We start from the raw sequence: 18,071 nt of genomic DNA, 5'->3' as shown, positions 1-18,071 counted from the left end.
TAAAAATTATTATTTTTTGTGTGTGAATATAAAGAAAATCTGTGCATCCATAAATGGTTCTTTAGATTATAGGAGGATGTTTTTAACTGCTTTTAATCAAATGATTTATATAGTTGTTTAGAAAGCATCATTTGTCAGGTCATATATATATATATATATACACACACACACACACACACATATATGTGTGCATATAACTCCTCCCATATTCTTACTTGAATACTAGTTCATTAAATCCCCACCTAAATGCTTCATTAAATGACTTCTATACTGTCGTCTCTGCGCTTGGCTTCCAGGAATAGATTTGTAATTACATAGATTACTCTTACAAATAATAACAGAAAAGTTGATTCACAATTGGATGGTTTTAAAATGAGGACATTTGTAAAAAGTAGAAGGATTTTTTTTTAGCTTTTAAGATGATTGTAGATTCACCTGTAGTTGTAAAAAAATAATACAGAGACATTTTAGTTGAATGCCCTCATTCAACATTAATGTTAGCATCCCTAAGGTACTTGTTTTGTGATGAACTCAAGAAAGCTGACACCTACAAAGGGAAATCAGGATTCAATTGACTGTTGGTATATTCATAAAATAAACTGTAACCAATCTGCAAGAACCTTCAATGCAAAGATAATTTTTAAAAGACACCTCAATTTGTGTGACAAGTTTAGGTATTGTTACAGAGATAAGGGCTTTTGGTTCCTCATGAATAAAACACTATGCTTTCAGCAACAATAAACAATTTGCAAGAATGGGAAAGCAGGAATACACGCAGGCAAATTCATCTTGATAATAACAGATACTTTTATCAACAAGGCATTTTGCTACATATTAAATCCATGTCTGAAATTCAAGGTCTACCAACAGAAACCCATTATAAGTATATTACAAAAGAAAAAAAAGTCCTTGTTAAAGACATCACTTATGATTTTTTTCTTAGTTGTCTTAGTGCTAGAAACCAGTGGGAAATTTTTGTTATATATTGGCAGTGAGGAAATCTTTAGGATTTATTTTCAGAACATCCTCTCCAGCTTTCTCTGGTCTGCATCCCTCATTAAGTTGCAGTCAGTCGGTGCCCTCCTATATTGACTGTAAGAGTGACCACAGCAACTTGACTTTCTCCTACTCAACTGGATGGCAGTCTTCATGAATGTTTTTACTTAGCTTTTCTGTTTTTTACCTCTGTCAAATTCAAGCATTTCTGGAGTGCTTGCTGTCACGCTGAATAGCAGTCTCTTTTCTTAATAGTTGAGAACATTCAGGGTTTTGTTTGCCTAAAGGAATAAGAAGGGTTATTGGTTTCCCCTTGAATATACTTTTGTCAAAATGGCTAGTTGTCAAAATTTTGCTTATTTAATGTTACATGTAAGTTTTCTACTGGGGGTGATGCTACATAGTTCTAAATTAAGTTTGATATTCTTTTCTCAAGAACTCTGTTCTTTTGAGAGACATTTAGGAGACAAAATTGACAGGGTTTGGTGACCATTTGGGTGTGAGAGAAAGAGTGGGTATCTCCTGGTTGTGTCTCATTTTGTTAGCTGGTTAAGTGGTTTACCCACTATCCCAAATCAGCAATTTAGGGAAAAGTTATAGTTCAAGATAAGGTTTGAACATACTGATTTAACTTCCCTTTTCTTGGCAAATCTCCAATGTAATGACCAAAAGAATCTATAAACGTGGGGAGGGGGAGCAGGAGCTGCTCATTACAAATGTAGCAAAAAGAAAAAATAATGGTCGTTCCATCTGAATAAGATGAGATTGGAAGAAGTGAGATCCTCAGGCCAGCCATCAAGGGGCAAATCTTTATCTTATTGGGACCTTCAAGAGGCCTGAAATTTGAGAAATTTCCAGTATACCCATTCCAGCTACCAGAAGTGAACAAAGATCTTTCTCTGTAGAATAAGCTAATATATAGTTTTGAAATATATTACTCAATTTGGCAGTTCAGATAAGAATGACAAGTCAGAAGTATCAAAATAAAGGGCCTCCGTGAAGCAGGTTTACATTAAAAACTTAAGAGCCTCTTAGAGGGTCTCTAAATCCTGTCATCAAAGTGCTTCACAAGAACACTCTGTGGTGGAAGTAGTATTAATGTCATTCAGCAAGTTTGCTTGGCCCTTTGTTTTATTTATTTATTTATTTATTTAATGATTTTATTATTATAATTATTATTATTATTATTATACTTTAAGTTCTAGGGTACAATAGCAAAGACTTGAAACCAACCCGGATGTCCATCAATGATAGACTGGATTAAGAAAATGGGGCACATATACACCATGGAATACTATGCAGCCATAAAAAAGGATGAGTTCATGTCCTTTGTAGGGACGTGGATGAAGCTGGAAACCATCATTCTCAGCAAACTCTTGCAAGGCCCTTTGTTCTAGAGAATCACAGTAGTATTGCACTTTCCTGCCTTCCTTGAAGCTGAAGTCCTGCATGCCTCTTATTTGTCATTGAATGTGTGTGAATGTAATGTATGGCACATTTGAGCCAAAGCTCTAAGACTGAGTGTTTTTCCCTTTCTCTGACTTAAAAATGTAGATCCCTAAGTGACCAAAGAGAGACAAACCTCCCTCCTCACCTGCGTTGGATAGGTTCAATGAGTGAGAAGGAAACTTTGTTGTCTTAATTCAGTGAGACTTAGAAGGTGTTTATTCCCAAAGTAGAACCTAACTTAGCTGATACAAAATATATTTGTGCAAAGAAATAGGTAAGTAGAAAGAGGAACACTATAATGTTGGGAAGAGATTACTAAGAGATTAATAGGGTCTCTGAATGTATAACAGCAATGGAGGTAGTATACAATTAATAGACTAATAATTTAAATAGAAGCTATAGATATTTCCCCAGAAATTGGTGGAAAATACTAAAAACATGAAAATGGTGAATGAACAAAAGATTGGAGGATGGATTAGGAACTCACATGCATAATTATAAGTAATTACACTTGTAATTTTGTATATGTATAGTTCTACATACTCTATATGCTCATAATTATACATGTGTATATAATTATAGTCATTTATATACATATATTGTATACATAATATGTTATTTTTATTTATGTATAAATATGCACATACATCTATATACTGTATATGTGTGCATGTAGTTTTATATATCATATATGCTATATATAATTTTATTTGTTTGTGTATATGGAAATGTTAATAAGAACAGAAATTTCTGAAACAGAGCATAGAGTAGAGATTATCAAGAGATAGAGAAAATTTCCAAAATAGGATGATCTTCATTCATCATAATGAAGGCAAAATCAATGAAAATAGGTTTGTTTTTAAACTGTTGTCATGTAGAGACCAGCTTTTAGTTGTGTACTAAAGAATCATACTTGCTAGTTTGTACAGCGACAAGATTTTTTAACGAGTGTTCTATAACCTACAGACTCCACCAGTGGGGTTCGGAGCTCTACTGTACACAGCTAAGAATAATTCCCAACCACCCAGAATTCCCTTGGGCTCAGCAGCTTTTACAGTGCAGGAGCTGTGCCACCATCACCCACAAGGAACCCAGCAAAGTGTGCATCACATTTATTAGAAGATGATTCTCCTGGGCCTAGCTGCTTCCCATTATGCTTACCTCTGAATTTCATTCTCTTGAGATTGCATCTGATGGGTAGAAACTGAGTCCTGTGCTAAACGAAAGTTAGAAGATGACTGAATTTCTGGCTTCTGCCTTGCTTGGGAATGTGGGATCCTTGTTCTGACTGATTACCAAGTGTATTCATAGGGGAGGGGATCACAAATGTTGAGTGGCCTCACATAAAGAATGTTGACAATACATGGTGACATTTTTAGTACTTCAAACAAAATGAAAAGTTACTAGATGCTTCCAGATGACAGCATTAAAAAGCAGATTGGTTATCATTAAAGGAAAATAAAGGAATTTACGATGCTAGAACACAGTAGAGTTATATCTATTGTGTTATGAGAAGAAACTTATTAAATCAGTTATTCTATTAGAAACATTTTCTGTGAATGGATTTATTCAACTTTTCTGAAGAACTGGAAGCTGAAGATAACATGAAGATATTTGTTATTTGAGAGGAAATATAGAGGCACTAATAACAAACTTTACATGGTTTACAGCATTCATAGGCTCTAGTGGAATGGGTGTGTGTGTGTGTGTGTGTGTGTGTGTGTGTGTGTGTGTGTTTGTTTAATCTTCTTCTGCTTACAGGGTAAGGGATAAAAGTCGCATTTATTCAAACGTATTCTGTCTACCTGACACTATACTTTGCATTTCATGTCTGTCACTCTCTTATTTCTAAGTTACATCTGTGAAGTAAATGTTAATAAACCTTCCCATCTTACAGATGAGCATACTGAGACTCAAAGTCAATACTCTTCTCTGTATTTACCATTGGTAAAGCAGGGGTTAAGGCTTAATGTAGTATGATACTGTTTTCACTGTGTCACATTGGCTCCCTCGTATTTTACACCTGACTGATGGCTTAGATGCTATGATTCTCGACTTTATTGGTACAGAAAATAATTTACAGAATAACAGTTTGTCAAATGTGTAAATAAATGCTTAGTAGTTAGGTCTTTCCAATATTATTAAATTATACTTTTGTAATAAATTTTATAAAGTAGACAGGGCCATTGGAGAGAGAACTCCAACTTTGTATTCTCAAAGGGATATTACATTTTTGAAGTATAATCATGATATAGTCTCTGATCTGGGTCACGCATGCAGCTGAGATGTGTGCACTTTCTTTTTTTCTAGGCCTAAGGGTGGAAACTATCACTGTGCCCCAAAGGTAGTAAAAATAGCAAAACTCCACCATACCAACTGGTTCTAATTTCTTCCCTAATTTCTAGAGAGCAGAGTGAATATACAAGAAAGAATCATTATCTTTTAATTTGTATATTCAAATCACACAATATTATGTAATCAATATATTGAAAACATAAAATTTACAAATGCTAAGTTCTTCATGCATTCTACTGGAAGTCACATAAAATTTAAATTCTTGAATGAGAAGAAAACAGAATCAAATTATTTTCACAAATCAGATTGTGTGTGTGTGTACGTGTGTGTGTATCTTGGGGATGTATGTATATATTTCCAACGCCCTCTGAGCCATATATTTTCTTCCTTATCACTTCCAAACTTACCAAAACCACTAGAAAGTCACTGGATTTTCCAATTATTAGTTATATTTTACTCCCCATTTACAATCACGAGGCTCTTATTTCAACCATGTTGTAATGGACCATAGGGTCTTCAGAGCAAAGTGGGGTGGCAAATGAGGTTGAAGGTGGGCATCTGTCAACCCTGTTTCTTTCCACTATTAATGTGCATGTGAGCACCTGGGGATGTTGTTAAAGTGCATGCTATGATTTAGTAAGTTGGGGTAGTACCTGTGATTTTACGCTTCTAACAAATCCCAGGATAAGCTTAGGACGTTGATTCTTGGACCACCGCTATAGGCAAGTTCTATTCTGCTGTTTCTCTTTCACCCGTCTCAATTCCTTCTCCTCATCCAAACATTACACCTTGAACATAAGTGGTAATTTACTACATGTGAATATAACAGTTGACATTGCCAATACACAATACACTCTCTTTTAATTTTTTCCACTACACATCATTATATAATCGTTCTAGATACAGGTTTAACTCTGCCCTTTGCAGCCCCTGAACAGTTTGAGGCTGTGAAAGAATAGCCTTAAACTGTCATGGGACATCAAGGAATTTCTCAGAGGGACCTTTTTAAAACTTATATTGTCAGCATAGTTTTTTCCTCTTATTGCTACGTTTTTTCTTTACCACTCTCGTCTTTTCATTTAGAATTCAGGTGGAGATACTTACAGGTCATGAAGCCATTTTCGGTATCTTGACAGAGAAGTTTTCATCTAAGAAGGCTTAATGGTCATAAACAATTTATTGTACAAGTTTCATTGCAAGGATCTTTTCTGCTCCATTGTTTTTACGTATGTATGACTCTGGGTTCACTATTTTAAGATCTTCCATACATTTTTATGTCTTCGATTATTTCAATTCTACTTCTATTCCTACTGTATAACATATCAACTGGAATTAAAATTTAGTGCTGCTTTGAGTAACTCAAAACTAAGCATCAGAGCCTGGCAAGAATCCAGGAAAACCCAGCTATTTTCCTCTGTTTTTATGTTACACGAACAACAATCTCCAGTTAAAAAAAAAAAAAAAAAGGCTCATAAGCTATTCTTGAAAACAATTGCCAAGACTTTACTGAAATACCTTTTGTACGTATGAGTAGTTTTTATATTAATTTTTAATTCAAATTGACAATTCACAACTATTAATAATTGTAGTTAAAGAGAGTTTTACTTCTAAATGCCACTAGAGATTTTATTATTTATATTTCTAAGGAAGAAAATTTGAATTTAGCGATTTTATAATTTGCACAGAATACATAAAAGTGTGGGTAATTGTAAGTGGTTCTTTTAATCAGATTTGCTTCAGACATTTCATAGGGTATATTAAGTTGTTATTCCATTACATTATTGATTCCCAAATTTCTCTTATACATCTTTCTTTATAAGACTATTGGGCCATAAACATGTGTTCCAAAGTATACTTTTCTAAAATAACACCAGGGAGTGGAACTAGATATAAGAAATATGTATATTTAACAGATGCAGATTTTATAGTCTTATGTACAAAAATGGAATTTCGCAGTACACAAATGATGAAATGTGTTTGTGAGTTTTGTTATTGTCTGTTTGCTTTCGATCTGAGACTATATTTTCACTGATGGCAAAAAACAAAACCAACCAACAGAACAAAAAACCCTGAACCTAAAGACTTAAAATATAATCAACTCACTCCAGTGATTTCTTGGAAATTCAGAGTTTACTTCCTAGTCCAGTTCACAAATGCTATGTGGACTTTTTCTTCTTCCTTACCCTTCCTGGCCCTGAGAGACCAGAGGTAATGTGAAGAGTGGGAGGGCCCAACAGCTATGATAGGTAGGAGTTGGTAATGAGAAAGGAGCCTCCGTCTGAGTCTCCAGTTACTGTCTATTATTGGCATAGGGATTAAATCTTTAATGCTCTAGATATGTGACATAACAGTGTTGACTCCTAGGATGGCATGTTAAATGGAGCAAGTTGCCCATCTGGATCCATTGTGGGTTCCTGGTATGAATGATTTTCCTTCTCACCACCTTATTTCTGGCTTTGTAAAGTATGTTTTGGTCAGAATGCAGAGTTGTTTACATCTGGCCTGCAAGATTTCTTGCAGAGCCACTGCTCTCCTCTTCACCCACCTTCAAAGCCTTCTCTTAATACTTGGACACTTGGGAAAAGTTTCCACTATATCTAATTGTGAGCTTTTAAAAATGAGATATTTCAGGAAGTAAGAAAGTGAATATCTGGCACTGTTTTTGCATTATCCTCATCTTTAAAATGTGGTAAATAGTAATAATTGCTTCATGGTGGTATTGTAACTGGTAAATGAAATAATCAATTCCTGGATAGGGGATTTAGAAATTTTCCGTCCCAGAAAAGAAATAGGGAAGGAAGAAAGGATACGTGTATGCAGGAAGTGTTATTTTTTCGTCTGCTTTAATAGTCTTGGGAACCTGAGTCCTGCGATCAGTCCCTAACAATCTTATGGTTGAAGTTCTTGACAATATTTAGTAGAATCTCTAAACAACTGGCAGAATACTGCTAAATCTTTACTTTTTCAAATATTGATTAATGATTCAATCATCTCTACAATTAAGATGTATTAAGTACTCCCGGGATGCTCTGTGGAGAGCCGTGTGTGAAATACAGCAAACACTGTAAAATGGACATTGGACACTTCCTCATGAGTTATTCTCTTTTGTCTAGAGAATAAAATGAGGATATAAATGAGCATTCCGTGGGTGCAACTGACATATTCTTTTCCCTACAGTTTTCCATGTTCTGCCATAAATGCATGCTGATTAGTAGTTTGTAAAGACTATTTAATATTAGAAGCAAGGTCCTAGAGTAAAAATTAATTTCCATAGTTGTAAGACATATATAATAAATCCTAGTGGGGTTTTTTTCCCACCTCATCAAAATTTCATCAATTCTACTTCTAGCTTAAGAAATTAAGTTTTCTAACCTAGATATTTCCTTTGAGAACTAAAGCACTGAATAATATGAAGACTTTAAAAACTAATAACCATTTTGGGGGGCAGTAAAACCTTTTAAAAGTTGAGTTTATTATTATTTTCAAGGCATTTTATCTGATGGATTCCCCAGTTTCTCTTTTGATCCTTATCTACCTCATAATTAAATGTCCATAAAGATGAATATTAATGGTAGCTGTATTTTCCATATTGGGCATCTGTTGGTTGATCTCACTTCAAAGTAACTGAGTTCTTTGTAGTATTAAGTTGCTCCAATTTCCTACCTGCATGCCTTTTATTTTCCTCTGGAGAAAACCTTTCCAGGGCATGACCTAATGAATTTTGGTTCAGATTTCCAAATGAGTCTGTACCAAATTGATTCTATAATTTGGTGGAGGGAACCTTTATTAAATACCCTAGTGAGGGAATTTTTACTGTTTCATACCAAACTAAAGTACTTCTCTTGACATATTGAAATTGAGCTTTAACATTTATGGGAATATAAATTGCAACAGCACATTGTAACATGTCATGGGTCCAGTAGAGCCTTAGGTCAAGGGTTTTTACTTTCTTTATAACCTCTATTAAAAATAGCAGTGTTTTTAATTATTTTTCATTTAAAAATTAGAAAAATATGTCCTACTCTCCAAAGAGATGTTATCTTCGGTTATTTCCATAATTTATATGGTTGCATGGGGTATGTTTTTATAGTTTGTATTTGGCTTGACCAAGTGCAAATTCACTTTTATAGATAAGGCTAGTTAACCTTCTCTTTTAAAACTTGAATATGTTTTTCTAGTTGAGAAAGTTAATTTTTGTGTTCTCTTCATCCTTGTCCTGTCATCTTCTTGTCTCAATAGCTTCTTTACATCACAGCTTCAAGAGAACACCACTCCATTTTAACTGCAGGACCCCCAGCCATTTACTATTATTGTCACATCATAGATATGCTATATACAACATCTGAAATTGAATTTGGCATTTTTCTGTAGCATTTTTTCTGTACCCTTCAAATATTGTCACCAGATTCCAGTTCAACCTCCACAAGCTTCTTAGATCTCATTACCTGCCATCTTAGAAGGTCTTCTGAAGCAGCATGGTATGATCAAAAAATATATTGTATATGAAAGAACAACTGGCTGCACTTCCTTAGAACCCTGCTTCTGGTGATGAGTTGGGTGAACCTAGGTCTTTTCTGTGAATCACAGGAATAGACAGTGAACAAATCTATCTGTAAATTTCAGTGCACATTTTATTTGTACAAGTCAGTTGCGCTACTTACAGGATTTGGCTGTGAGCAATAGAAACTGACTGTAGCTATTTGAAGGCTATGGGAGCTACAGAATTCACTGTAGGCTGGAAGGCTTAAATTGGCAGGAAACAAGGTAGCCTCAGTGGCCCAGAAGTGAGATATACAAAAGCGGTTCTTTCCAGGAAGAGTCTGGCTAGTAAATAGTCCCATTGCTTCTACCATTGCAAGTGAGTTCTGGCCATCCTTTCATCTTTCTGTCACTTAGGAATGAAAGTCCTAAGTAATGAGAACATCCATTTAGCTGAGGTTAAGTCATGTGCTGACCCTGGTGTCTGAAGTCCAAGGGGAGACATAATCTGGCCTTTTTATTTTTTCTGTTAACTACACACCGTGGAAAGTTCCCTCCATACTGGAAAGAAAGTGTCTTTCTAGACAGATGTAGAATTTTGAAAGTCCTGCAGATCTTTACTGTTTTCATAAAACAAAAGCAATAATTACTAATTTTGACAATTTATTTTTAAAATTGAGATTTTTCTGGGGTATCATGTTGATGCTGGAGTACCCCACCACTATAATATATTACCTAGTTTTGCATGGAAAAGTAGGATAACTTTTCTAATTCCTAATATGTAAATGTGAACTAACAACACCCACTGAATAGGATTATGTTAAGATACTATTTATAATGCCTTAAATACAATAACAAGTACAATGCAAACACTCAATTTTTAAGTCTTTTTCTGCTTGGACAAATTATTGTTTGGTGTGACCAGAATTTTTTTTAAATTAACATTATTTTGCTGCACAGTGATCCTAATTGTAATTCTAAAATAAATGCTATAGTTTTATTTTATTATTTCTCTTACAGACAGGCTAGCCTCAATGAAGCAGCCGAGAAGTATTATGATCTGGCAGCCAGGCTGAGGCCTAATGTAAGTACTTTCCTAATGAGAAACACTTTCAGAGGGATAGACTCAAAGCATGTGATAGGTGTAAGACATAGAAGCGTGTTTTTTTTTTCTTTCTTTCTTTCTTTCTTCCTTTCTCTCTCGATCTCTTATTTTGAATACCTACTAAATAGCTTAATTCAACAGTAAAATCTGCCAGCCTCAAGCTTCTTTTTCTAGAGTTAGATTTTTTGTCTTCTAGCCTGTGTAAAGCAACATAAGATTTTTATCACTTGAACACAGGCTTTAGCACTACTAAGTACTTTGTATTTGGATAACTTTTAAAATCAATTCCTTGAAGGTTTTTTTGGCTGTGGCATTAAATACCTATTATTTTTTGATTCTCATATATAGTCAGACCTCAATCTGTATGCCTCTTTTCTATTCCACAGGCCTCATTTCTAATTTCTGTGCTTTTCAACTTTATCAAGAATGTTTTTATTACAATTTTTCTCTGGGTAATGATGCTTTCATAAAGAAAGATGGATATAAATTAGATCTCTTCTATTGAAATAGAGTAACCATTTATGAGAAAATAAGAACTGGTTTTGTCTTGGTCTTCTAAGCACATTTTATTTGCAACACATCTCTGAACTCCAACACATTGTGTTTTTATTTTCATATACCTTCTGCATCTCTCGCCAATACTAAAATCTTCTACCCTGTTCTTCACATCAAGACTATCTATTGGGAAATGCAATTTTGAAACAGTAATGAAAGTGCACATGTGATGTGAGTGCAAATAATGGGATCAGTCTCATTTATTTATAGTAACTCATCCATTGGGCAAGCATTCTTCATCTATAGAGTGCCTGCTTTGTGGTAGGATACAGAGATTTCATATCCTGAAGGACCACACAGTGTAGCAGACAAGACTGAACACAATCATCTAATTGAAATACAGTGTGGTGATTCTTATACAGAGGTGTATACAGTCCTCTGGGAGCACAAAAGAGGAGGATTAATGCTCCCTGAAAGAGACCTATGTGGGAGGTAGCTATTTTTCTTTTCAGGAGATTCATCCACTTGCAACATTAGCCTTGAATCTCAACGCCTCTGAGTTTTACTTGTAGGGGCAAAAAAGTATCTTTATCTTAAGCACCCTAAGGCTTATGGCTGAGACCCCAAACAAAAGACAGATTTAACAATAGAAAAGCATACAGATTTATTTAATATACATTTTACCTGATATGGGAGCCTTCAGAAATGATGACTCAGGAAAATATTTTTTATAGACATCATGCAGAAGTGTGATTAGAAGACAAAGGTTATGATCTCATGGTAATAAATTGGGAAGAACTTAGAAAGTCCTGTTTTTTGTTCTTCTTTTTTTCCCTGTGTATTCAGAGACAAGGTGTTAATGAGGGTCTTATCACCTACTACCTTGGAGAAGGGAGAGAGAAGGTCACAGAGTGACCGTCCTTCTTCTGCAGTTTTGGTTTTTTTCAGCTTAAAATACTCTGTATTATAAGGAACCATGCTTTGGGTGGCTGTTCTGAACCCTGTCACATTAATTATGAGATGTTTCAAGAATTGATAAGCAATTTGCAACCGAAGAAAATAACTTAATAATCATGGTGAGAACAATGACAGCTAAAATTTATTGAGCACTTATTATTATGTGCCAAGCACTGTGCTAAGTACTTCATTCATTTCTTACAACAACCCACAGATACCTTTGTGATCCCTATTCTCTGGAAGGGCTGCGAAGTTAATAACTCACCCACTGTCAAAACCAAATGGAATCACACTATAACCCGGGCCACTGAATGCATAACAGAAAGCTTGATGGGAAAAAAATGTAGCCATATCTTAGAGAGGAAAGGCAAGCCAGAAATTAGGAAAACCTAAATAATGATAGTCATTTTATTTATTTATTCAGTAATATTTACAGAGTACCAGGTATTACTTTAGGCAGTGGCTATACAGCAGTGAACAAAATGGTTAGGAGCTCACAATCTAGTCTGAGGAGAAGGAGCTAGTATATCAAACAGTGAGAAGTGCTTTGGAGAAAGCTGGAGCAGCACAAGTGAGTTAAGAGTTGTGGCAGGGAAGGGGGTGGCGTGCACTACGCATGGTTTGGTAAATGCCCTAGTCGGACAGCTTTCTGCAGTATTTCTAGGAAAAGGGTTGAATTTGAAGTCTTATTATTACAACTTCATTAAAGGCAGAGATCCGAGTTTTTTTGTTGTTGTTGCTGTTTTATTGCCTTCACGTTAATAAGATGCTGTGAATGTACATAATGCATGATAGGTAAATGCAATTGTTTTTTGAGTACTGGTCACTTGAGTGTCATGTTGATTTTTGGTCAAGTGGTTGGTCAAATGACCATCCTCAGCATGTTATAATGAATTAGTGAGAGAAGAGCTACCTGAGCTATCTGACCTGGACTAAAAAATGAAAGACACTCGGATATTACAAGATTTGAGTCTGATTTGTGAAATGGTTAATTTTAAGAGACTAAGCAAATCATAAAATCAATATTTAATCTCCAACTAAAAACTATTTTTTGCTGAACCCTCAAAATGTTTCTTCATAAACCCGCTGCAGACTGCTTTTCAAAATATGTTTATTCAAATGATACTTTCCCTATCTGGCAACAATACTTTTAAAATGATGGGATAGAATAAAGTATTCACATTTAACAGTGAATAAATGATGTTACAATTGATGGATCAACAGATATGATTTTTTCCTAATCTGTTTTCAGAATTGTGTTTTGACTTACAGTATGTGGTCTAGGTGAGTAAAACACCACAGCACAGAGGAAGCAGTGATAAAATACAAACCATGGCAGTAATATATATTTCTCCCATCCAAGTACTAACCAGGACCAACCCTGCTTAGCTTCCAAGATCAGACAAGATAGTAATATAAATTTCTGTGCTGAAATGAAGAGACCTTTTTAAACAATAACCCGTGTAATGATTTATTAGCAATGACCCATCTGATCTGAATTAAAACATTCATTTAACATTTATCTTGTTCATATCTGTTTATTACCTTTGTTCATAAAAAACATTCTTTGTTATTTCTCTGCTTTTAACTTAATAAATTTGGTACCTGCCTATATGATAGCGTAGCTAACAGACTTCAACTCCAGTCTATTTAAATAGTTCCATTGTCTTTTCTAGTTTTCTCCCCTACACAGTAATCTAATCTTACTCTTACTTTCTTCTAAAAATTTTCTTCTAAAGAATTTTCTTCTGTTCTTTAAGTACAACTAGGAGGGTAAAAATCAGTAGCTGTATGTGAGAGACTCTGTGAATGTTTCACCAATGTTCATATCAGATCACTACTATACAAAATAAAGTAGGAAGCTGCAGCCTCTGTTACAGTCATATTAAAAAGCTTGCTGTCTGTGGGATATTCTTTCTTAATAAAATACCGATTCCATTTCTTCAATATGTCCCATGATGAATTTCTTTATGTTTTCTATGATATGAAAGCCATATTTTCCACATAATGTACTTTGAAATTGTTAATTGTATTTTTGCATCATTTTACGTACAAAGAATTCCAGTGGTCAAATACTAAAATAATGAAAGATGTCTAAATTAGCAGGCACAAAATAAGTTTTAGATTCTGACATTGTCTCTTTATCAGAGATGTTTAATACCTTGTCGTTTACCAAACTACACAGTTAGAGAAGTCTATTTATTACAAAATGACGCCATTACCATTTTAATTTTTTTTACTTGATTTTTGGAGCTGATTGTCCTAAAATTAAACCTTATAATACATTAAAACATGTTTCTATAATAGGAAAACTCCTTACTGAAATTGCTATTTTTAGGTTTTTTTTGTTTTAATTTTTTGTTTTGTTTTGTTTTAAATAAATTGACCTTTCTTTGGAGGTTACATTAAATAGACAACAGTCTTCTCTGTCTTCTCTCTCACTAATGGGCATCAAAAAATGCTGACTCTCAAGGACTAGAGGGATATTAAATGGAACTGCTTTGTTCTTCCTGGAGGAATTAAGCCAAATTCTGCATTAACTTATGGATTTTTAAAAAATAGTTAATGTGAAGAATGGGAAATTTGCATAGTACAAAGTCACCGGCTTTTACTTGACTTTTTGTAAACTCTAGAGTTAGAAGAGAGTAATTACCAATGATAGGTCTGTACATCTTATATTTTTGGGGATGTAATTGTTTTTAATATGAATTTATTCAACTTACTTTTTATCAAGTTCCAGCTTTATGTAAGACTGTGCCAAATGCAGTAGGGTTTGAAAGTTATGAAACATTAACCTTGTCCTTAAGAAATGTACAATCTAATGTGGGGAGGGAGTGAAGGAGAGAACATGGGAATCCCAATCCTCAAACATCAGGGCAATAAATAATAGCATCTAATAAGTGCTTTGTGAGACATATGAGCTAGGTGTAAGCAAAGCGCACAGGAGAGAGAAACGACGTTCAGCTGGATGGAGCTGAAGAGACACTGAGTCACAGTTGACAAGCTAAGAGAAACTTGGAATGATAGGATGCCTGTAAGTAAGGATTTTAGCAAGAACAAGGAGAGAATTCTGGCAGGGAGAACTATGCACATGAACTAGGGCAAGAGGCAGGGTACAGAGAGGAAGGGTATAGGGGAAGATAGAAATGAAAACTACCATAAAACTAGATGAATGGTGGTGGATACCATACTAAAAATGTTGCGTTTGTATTTTAAAATGTTATTAAGCAAAGTGACATAATGAAAAGAGTAATTTAGGATGGCCATTTATATGATGAAATGAAAAATGTCGATTGTGTTTGAGGAAGTAGAGTTGGGAGATGCAGCCTTGGGAAAACTAAATAAAAGGTCATGGTAATAGTATAGGCATAAGGTAGTGAAACTAAAATACAGAAATGGAGAGGAATGGAAAATAACATAAAGATAAATTAAGTAATAGATTATTTCAAAACACGTGAATAAGATAATTAGTTTGGCCACCATATATGTTCCAAAATTTTGATTTTAGGTAACCTGGAAGAAAAGAAATGCCACAAATATAAAAATTGTAATCAGAGGGCTTTCTTTATTCTAAGAACAAAATGTTTAAACTGAGCACATTCTGAGTGAGAGAATGTGCTTACTCTCATTTTCTCATGGGACATTCCTATCAAGGAAGGAGTCAGAAGGCCATAGTTAGGGATAGAGACTTGAGAGTCATTTGCAAAAAAGGAAATGGTACCAAATAAGTGGGTAGCATCACCAAAGGAGGGAATATACAAAAGGGAAGAGAGTCCGTGTCAGACATTTGGGAATTTCGACATTTCAAATTTAGAATAAGGAAGGCAGCCAAGACAGTGACAGGGCATAGAAAGCAAAGTTGATGAGCAGGGAACACTGCTGCAAAAAGGTAAAGAAAAACAAGGACAGAGAAAGTCCTTTGACTTCCAAGAGTAAGCATATTTGTGCCCTTTGGGAGTGCAGTTTCACATAAGTGATGTGAGCAGTTGAGGAAATGGAGAATTGGAAGTGGGTGGTGTAAGACTTATTCTGTAATGATGTTTGGAAACAAATATTAAATTTGAATATTACCAATTAAAGATAGATGTTGAGATGTATGTGTCTCTGTGTTAAATAGGGTACTAAAAATGTGTGTATGCACGTGAACATGAGACTGAAAATGTGTCCAAGGTGAAGGGAGCGCAAAGGAAATACCAGAGATATTTAAGGATTGCTTCCTCCCCAGTGACTGAAGAAGAAAAAGAACACCGTGAAGATACAGAGGGAAAAACAAAACTAGAAATAGAGGGGAGCTAACTTTAGGTAGTAAATTATTTCGGTTATGCTCATTTGATTATCTGCTAATCCTGTGGGGGAAGAAAGGATAGAATTTTATGTTAAAGACTCATGGACAACTCCATGTTCTGAGAAGCACAGTAGGTAATATTTGATGCCGGTCTGTACTATCTACATGGAATAAATAAGTACCAATGAGGACACATTTTTTTCGGTGATCACTGGTAGATTACTTCTAGTTTTGACTCAGCTCTCTGATTTATATGCTAACTGTTGTATTTGCATTTTGCATTTCTAATATGTAGAATATTTTATAAATATCCCATGTGTATTTAGTATATATGCATTAAAAGGAGAATATCTTTCAAGGATAATATTATCGATAGAGAACTTCATATATGCATTATACCTTTCCCAGGTACTTAGAACATAAATTATTTCAGAACATTATTATAAAATCAAAACCAGTGTGATCCATTTGGGCTCTTTAGCAATGGTTATATGTCAGAAGATTAAACTGAGAAACATGGGAAGAGAAGATTCAAATAAATGAGCTTATTGACAAAATGCAGCTGTGTTACAAGGTAGTCCACATATTCTGTAACGTATTACTTTCAATTTGACTCTCATTTTTATGGTGAATATGGTGGTAGGGGAATGACTGTGGAGTGGAAATAACCACTAAGACTGAGGTCTGGGGAAAAAGATTAATTATTTAATTGAGCTATTATTAATTGAAAGGATATAAAATTTCCCACCTACATATGTATATTCTAATGGGAAAGATATTCTTCAACCCTAATTAGAACAAAGAAAACATGAAACCAAGTTTAATGGGACAGATTCAGATTTTAACATATAAAGGATTGTTATGTTGTTGGAAAAAAATGACAAAGTTAATAATAATTTGTCTGGGAGGCAGTTAAACCACATTTCTGCTTGTAAATGGGTGAGGAACCATATGGCCTCTCCCAAAACTTTCCACAAGCTTCTGTGATGTGGGAATACTACATACCATGTGTCTCTTGACTTTTACGCATTGATTTTATGTGGATCCCAGAATCACCAGATTGATTTTATGAGTAAAATGTGTTTTAATACTGCACATACATATTTCACTTTGACTAATTTTTTCAGTTACAAATATATCCATGTTTTTTTTTATTTATTATTCATTTTTCCATAAGTTGGGGTACAGGTGGTATTTGGTTACATGAGTACTTTAGTGGTGATTTGTGAGATTTTGGTGCACCCATCACCCGAGCAGTATACACTGCACCAATTTGTAGTCTTTAATCCCTCGTCCCCCTCCCACTCTTCCCCCCACGTCCCCAAGGTCCATTGTGTCATTCTTATGCCTTTGCGTCCTCATAACTTAGCTCCCACATATCATTGAGAACATACGATGTTTGGTTTTCCATTCCTGAGTTACTTCACTTGGAATAACAGTCTCCAGTCTCATCCAGGTCACTGCAAATGCTGTTAATTCATTTGTTTTTATGGCTGTGTAGTATTCCATCATATACATATACCACAGTTTCTTTATGCGCTCGTTGATTGATGGGCGTTTGGATTGGTTCCAAAATTTTTCTGTTGTGAATTGTGCCACTATAAACATACATGTGCAAGTATCTTTTTCATATAATGACTTATTTTCCTCTGGGTAGATACCCAGTGGTGGGATTGCTGGATCAGGTGGTAGTTATACTTTTAGTTCTTTAAGGACTCTTCACACTGTTTTCCATAGTAGTTGTACTAGTTTACATTCCCACCAGCAGTGTAGAAGTTTTCCCTGTTCATCACATCCATGCCAACATCTACTATATTTTGATTTCTTGATTATGGCCATTCTTGCAGGAGTAAGGTGGTATTGCAGTATGGATTTGATTTGCATCTCCCTGATCATTAGTGAAGTTGAGCATTTTTTCATATGTTTGTTGGCCATTTGTATATCTTCTTTTGAGAATTGTCTATTCGTGTCCTTAGCCCATTTTTTGATTGGATTGTTTGTTTTTTTCTT

The 18,071-nt window shown here is 34.8% G+C and overlaps 1 protein-coding gene across 1 annotated transcript in view; it reads left to right on the top strand.

Moving 5' to 3' along the window:
- Nucleotides 1-18,071, top strand: part of TMTC2 (transmembrane and tetratricopeptide repeat containing 2) — a 489,459-nt gene that overhangs the window by 405,949 nt on the left and 65,439 nt on the right. The window contains exon 11 of the mRNA XM_011988660.1: nucleotides 10,240-10,303. Within this exon, the coding sequence (XP_011844050.1) occupies nucleotides 10,240-10,303 (64 nt within the window). The remainder of the gene's footprint in view (nucleotides 1-10,239; nucleotides 10,304-18,071) is intronic.

Source organism: Mandrillus leucophaeus, unplaced genomic scaffold, assembly GCF_000951045.1.
Source record: "Mandrillus leucophaeus isolate KB7577 unplaced genomic scaffold, Mleu.le_1.0 Scaffold334, whole genome shotgun sequence".
Lineage (NCBI taxonomy): Eukaryota > Metazoa > Chordata > Mammalia > Primates > Cercopithecidae > Mandrillus > Mandrillus leucophaeus.
This window is presented reverse-complemented; position numbering and strand designations above follow the sequence as displayed.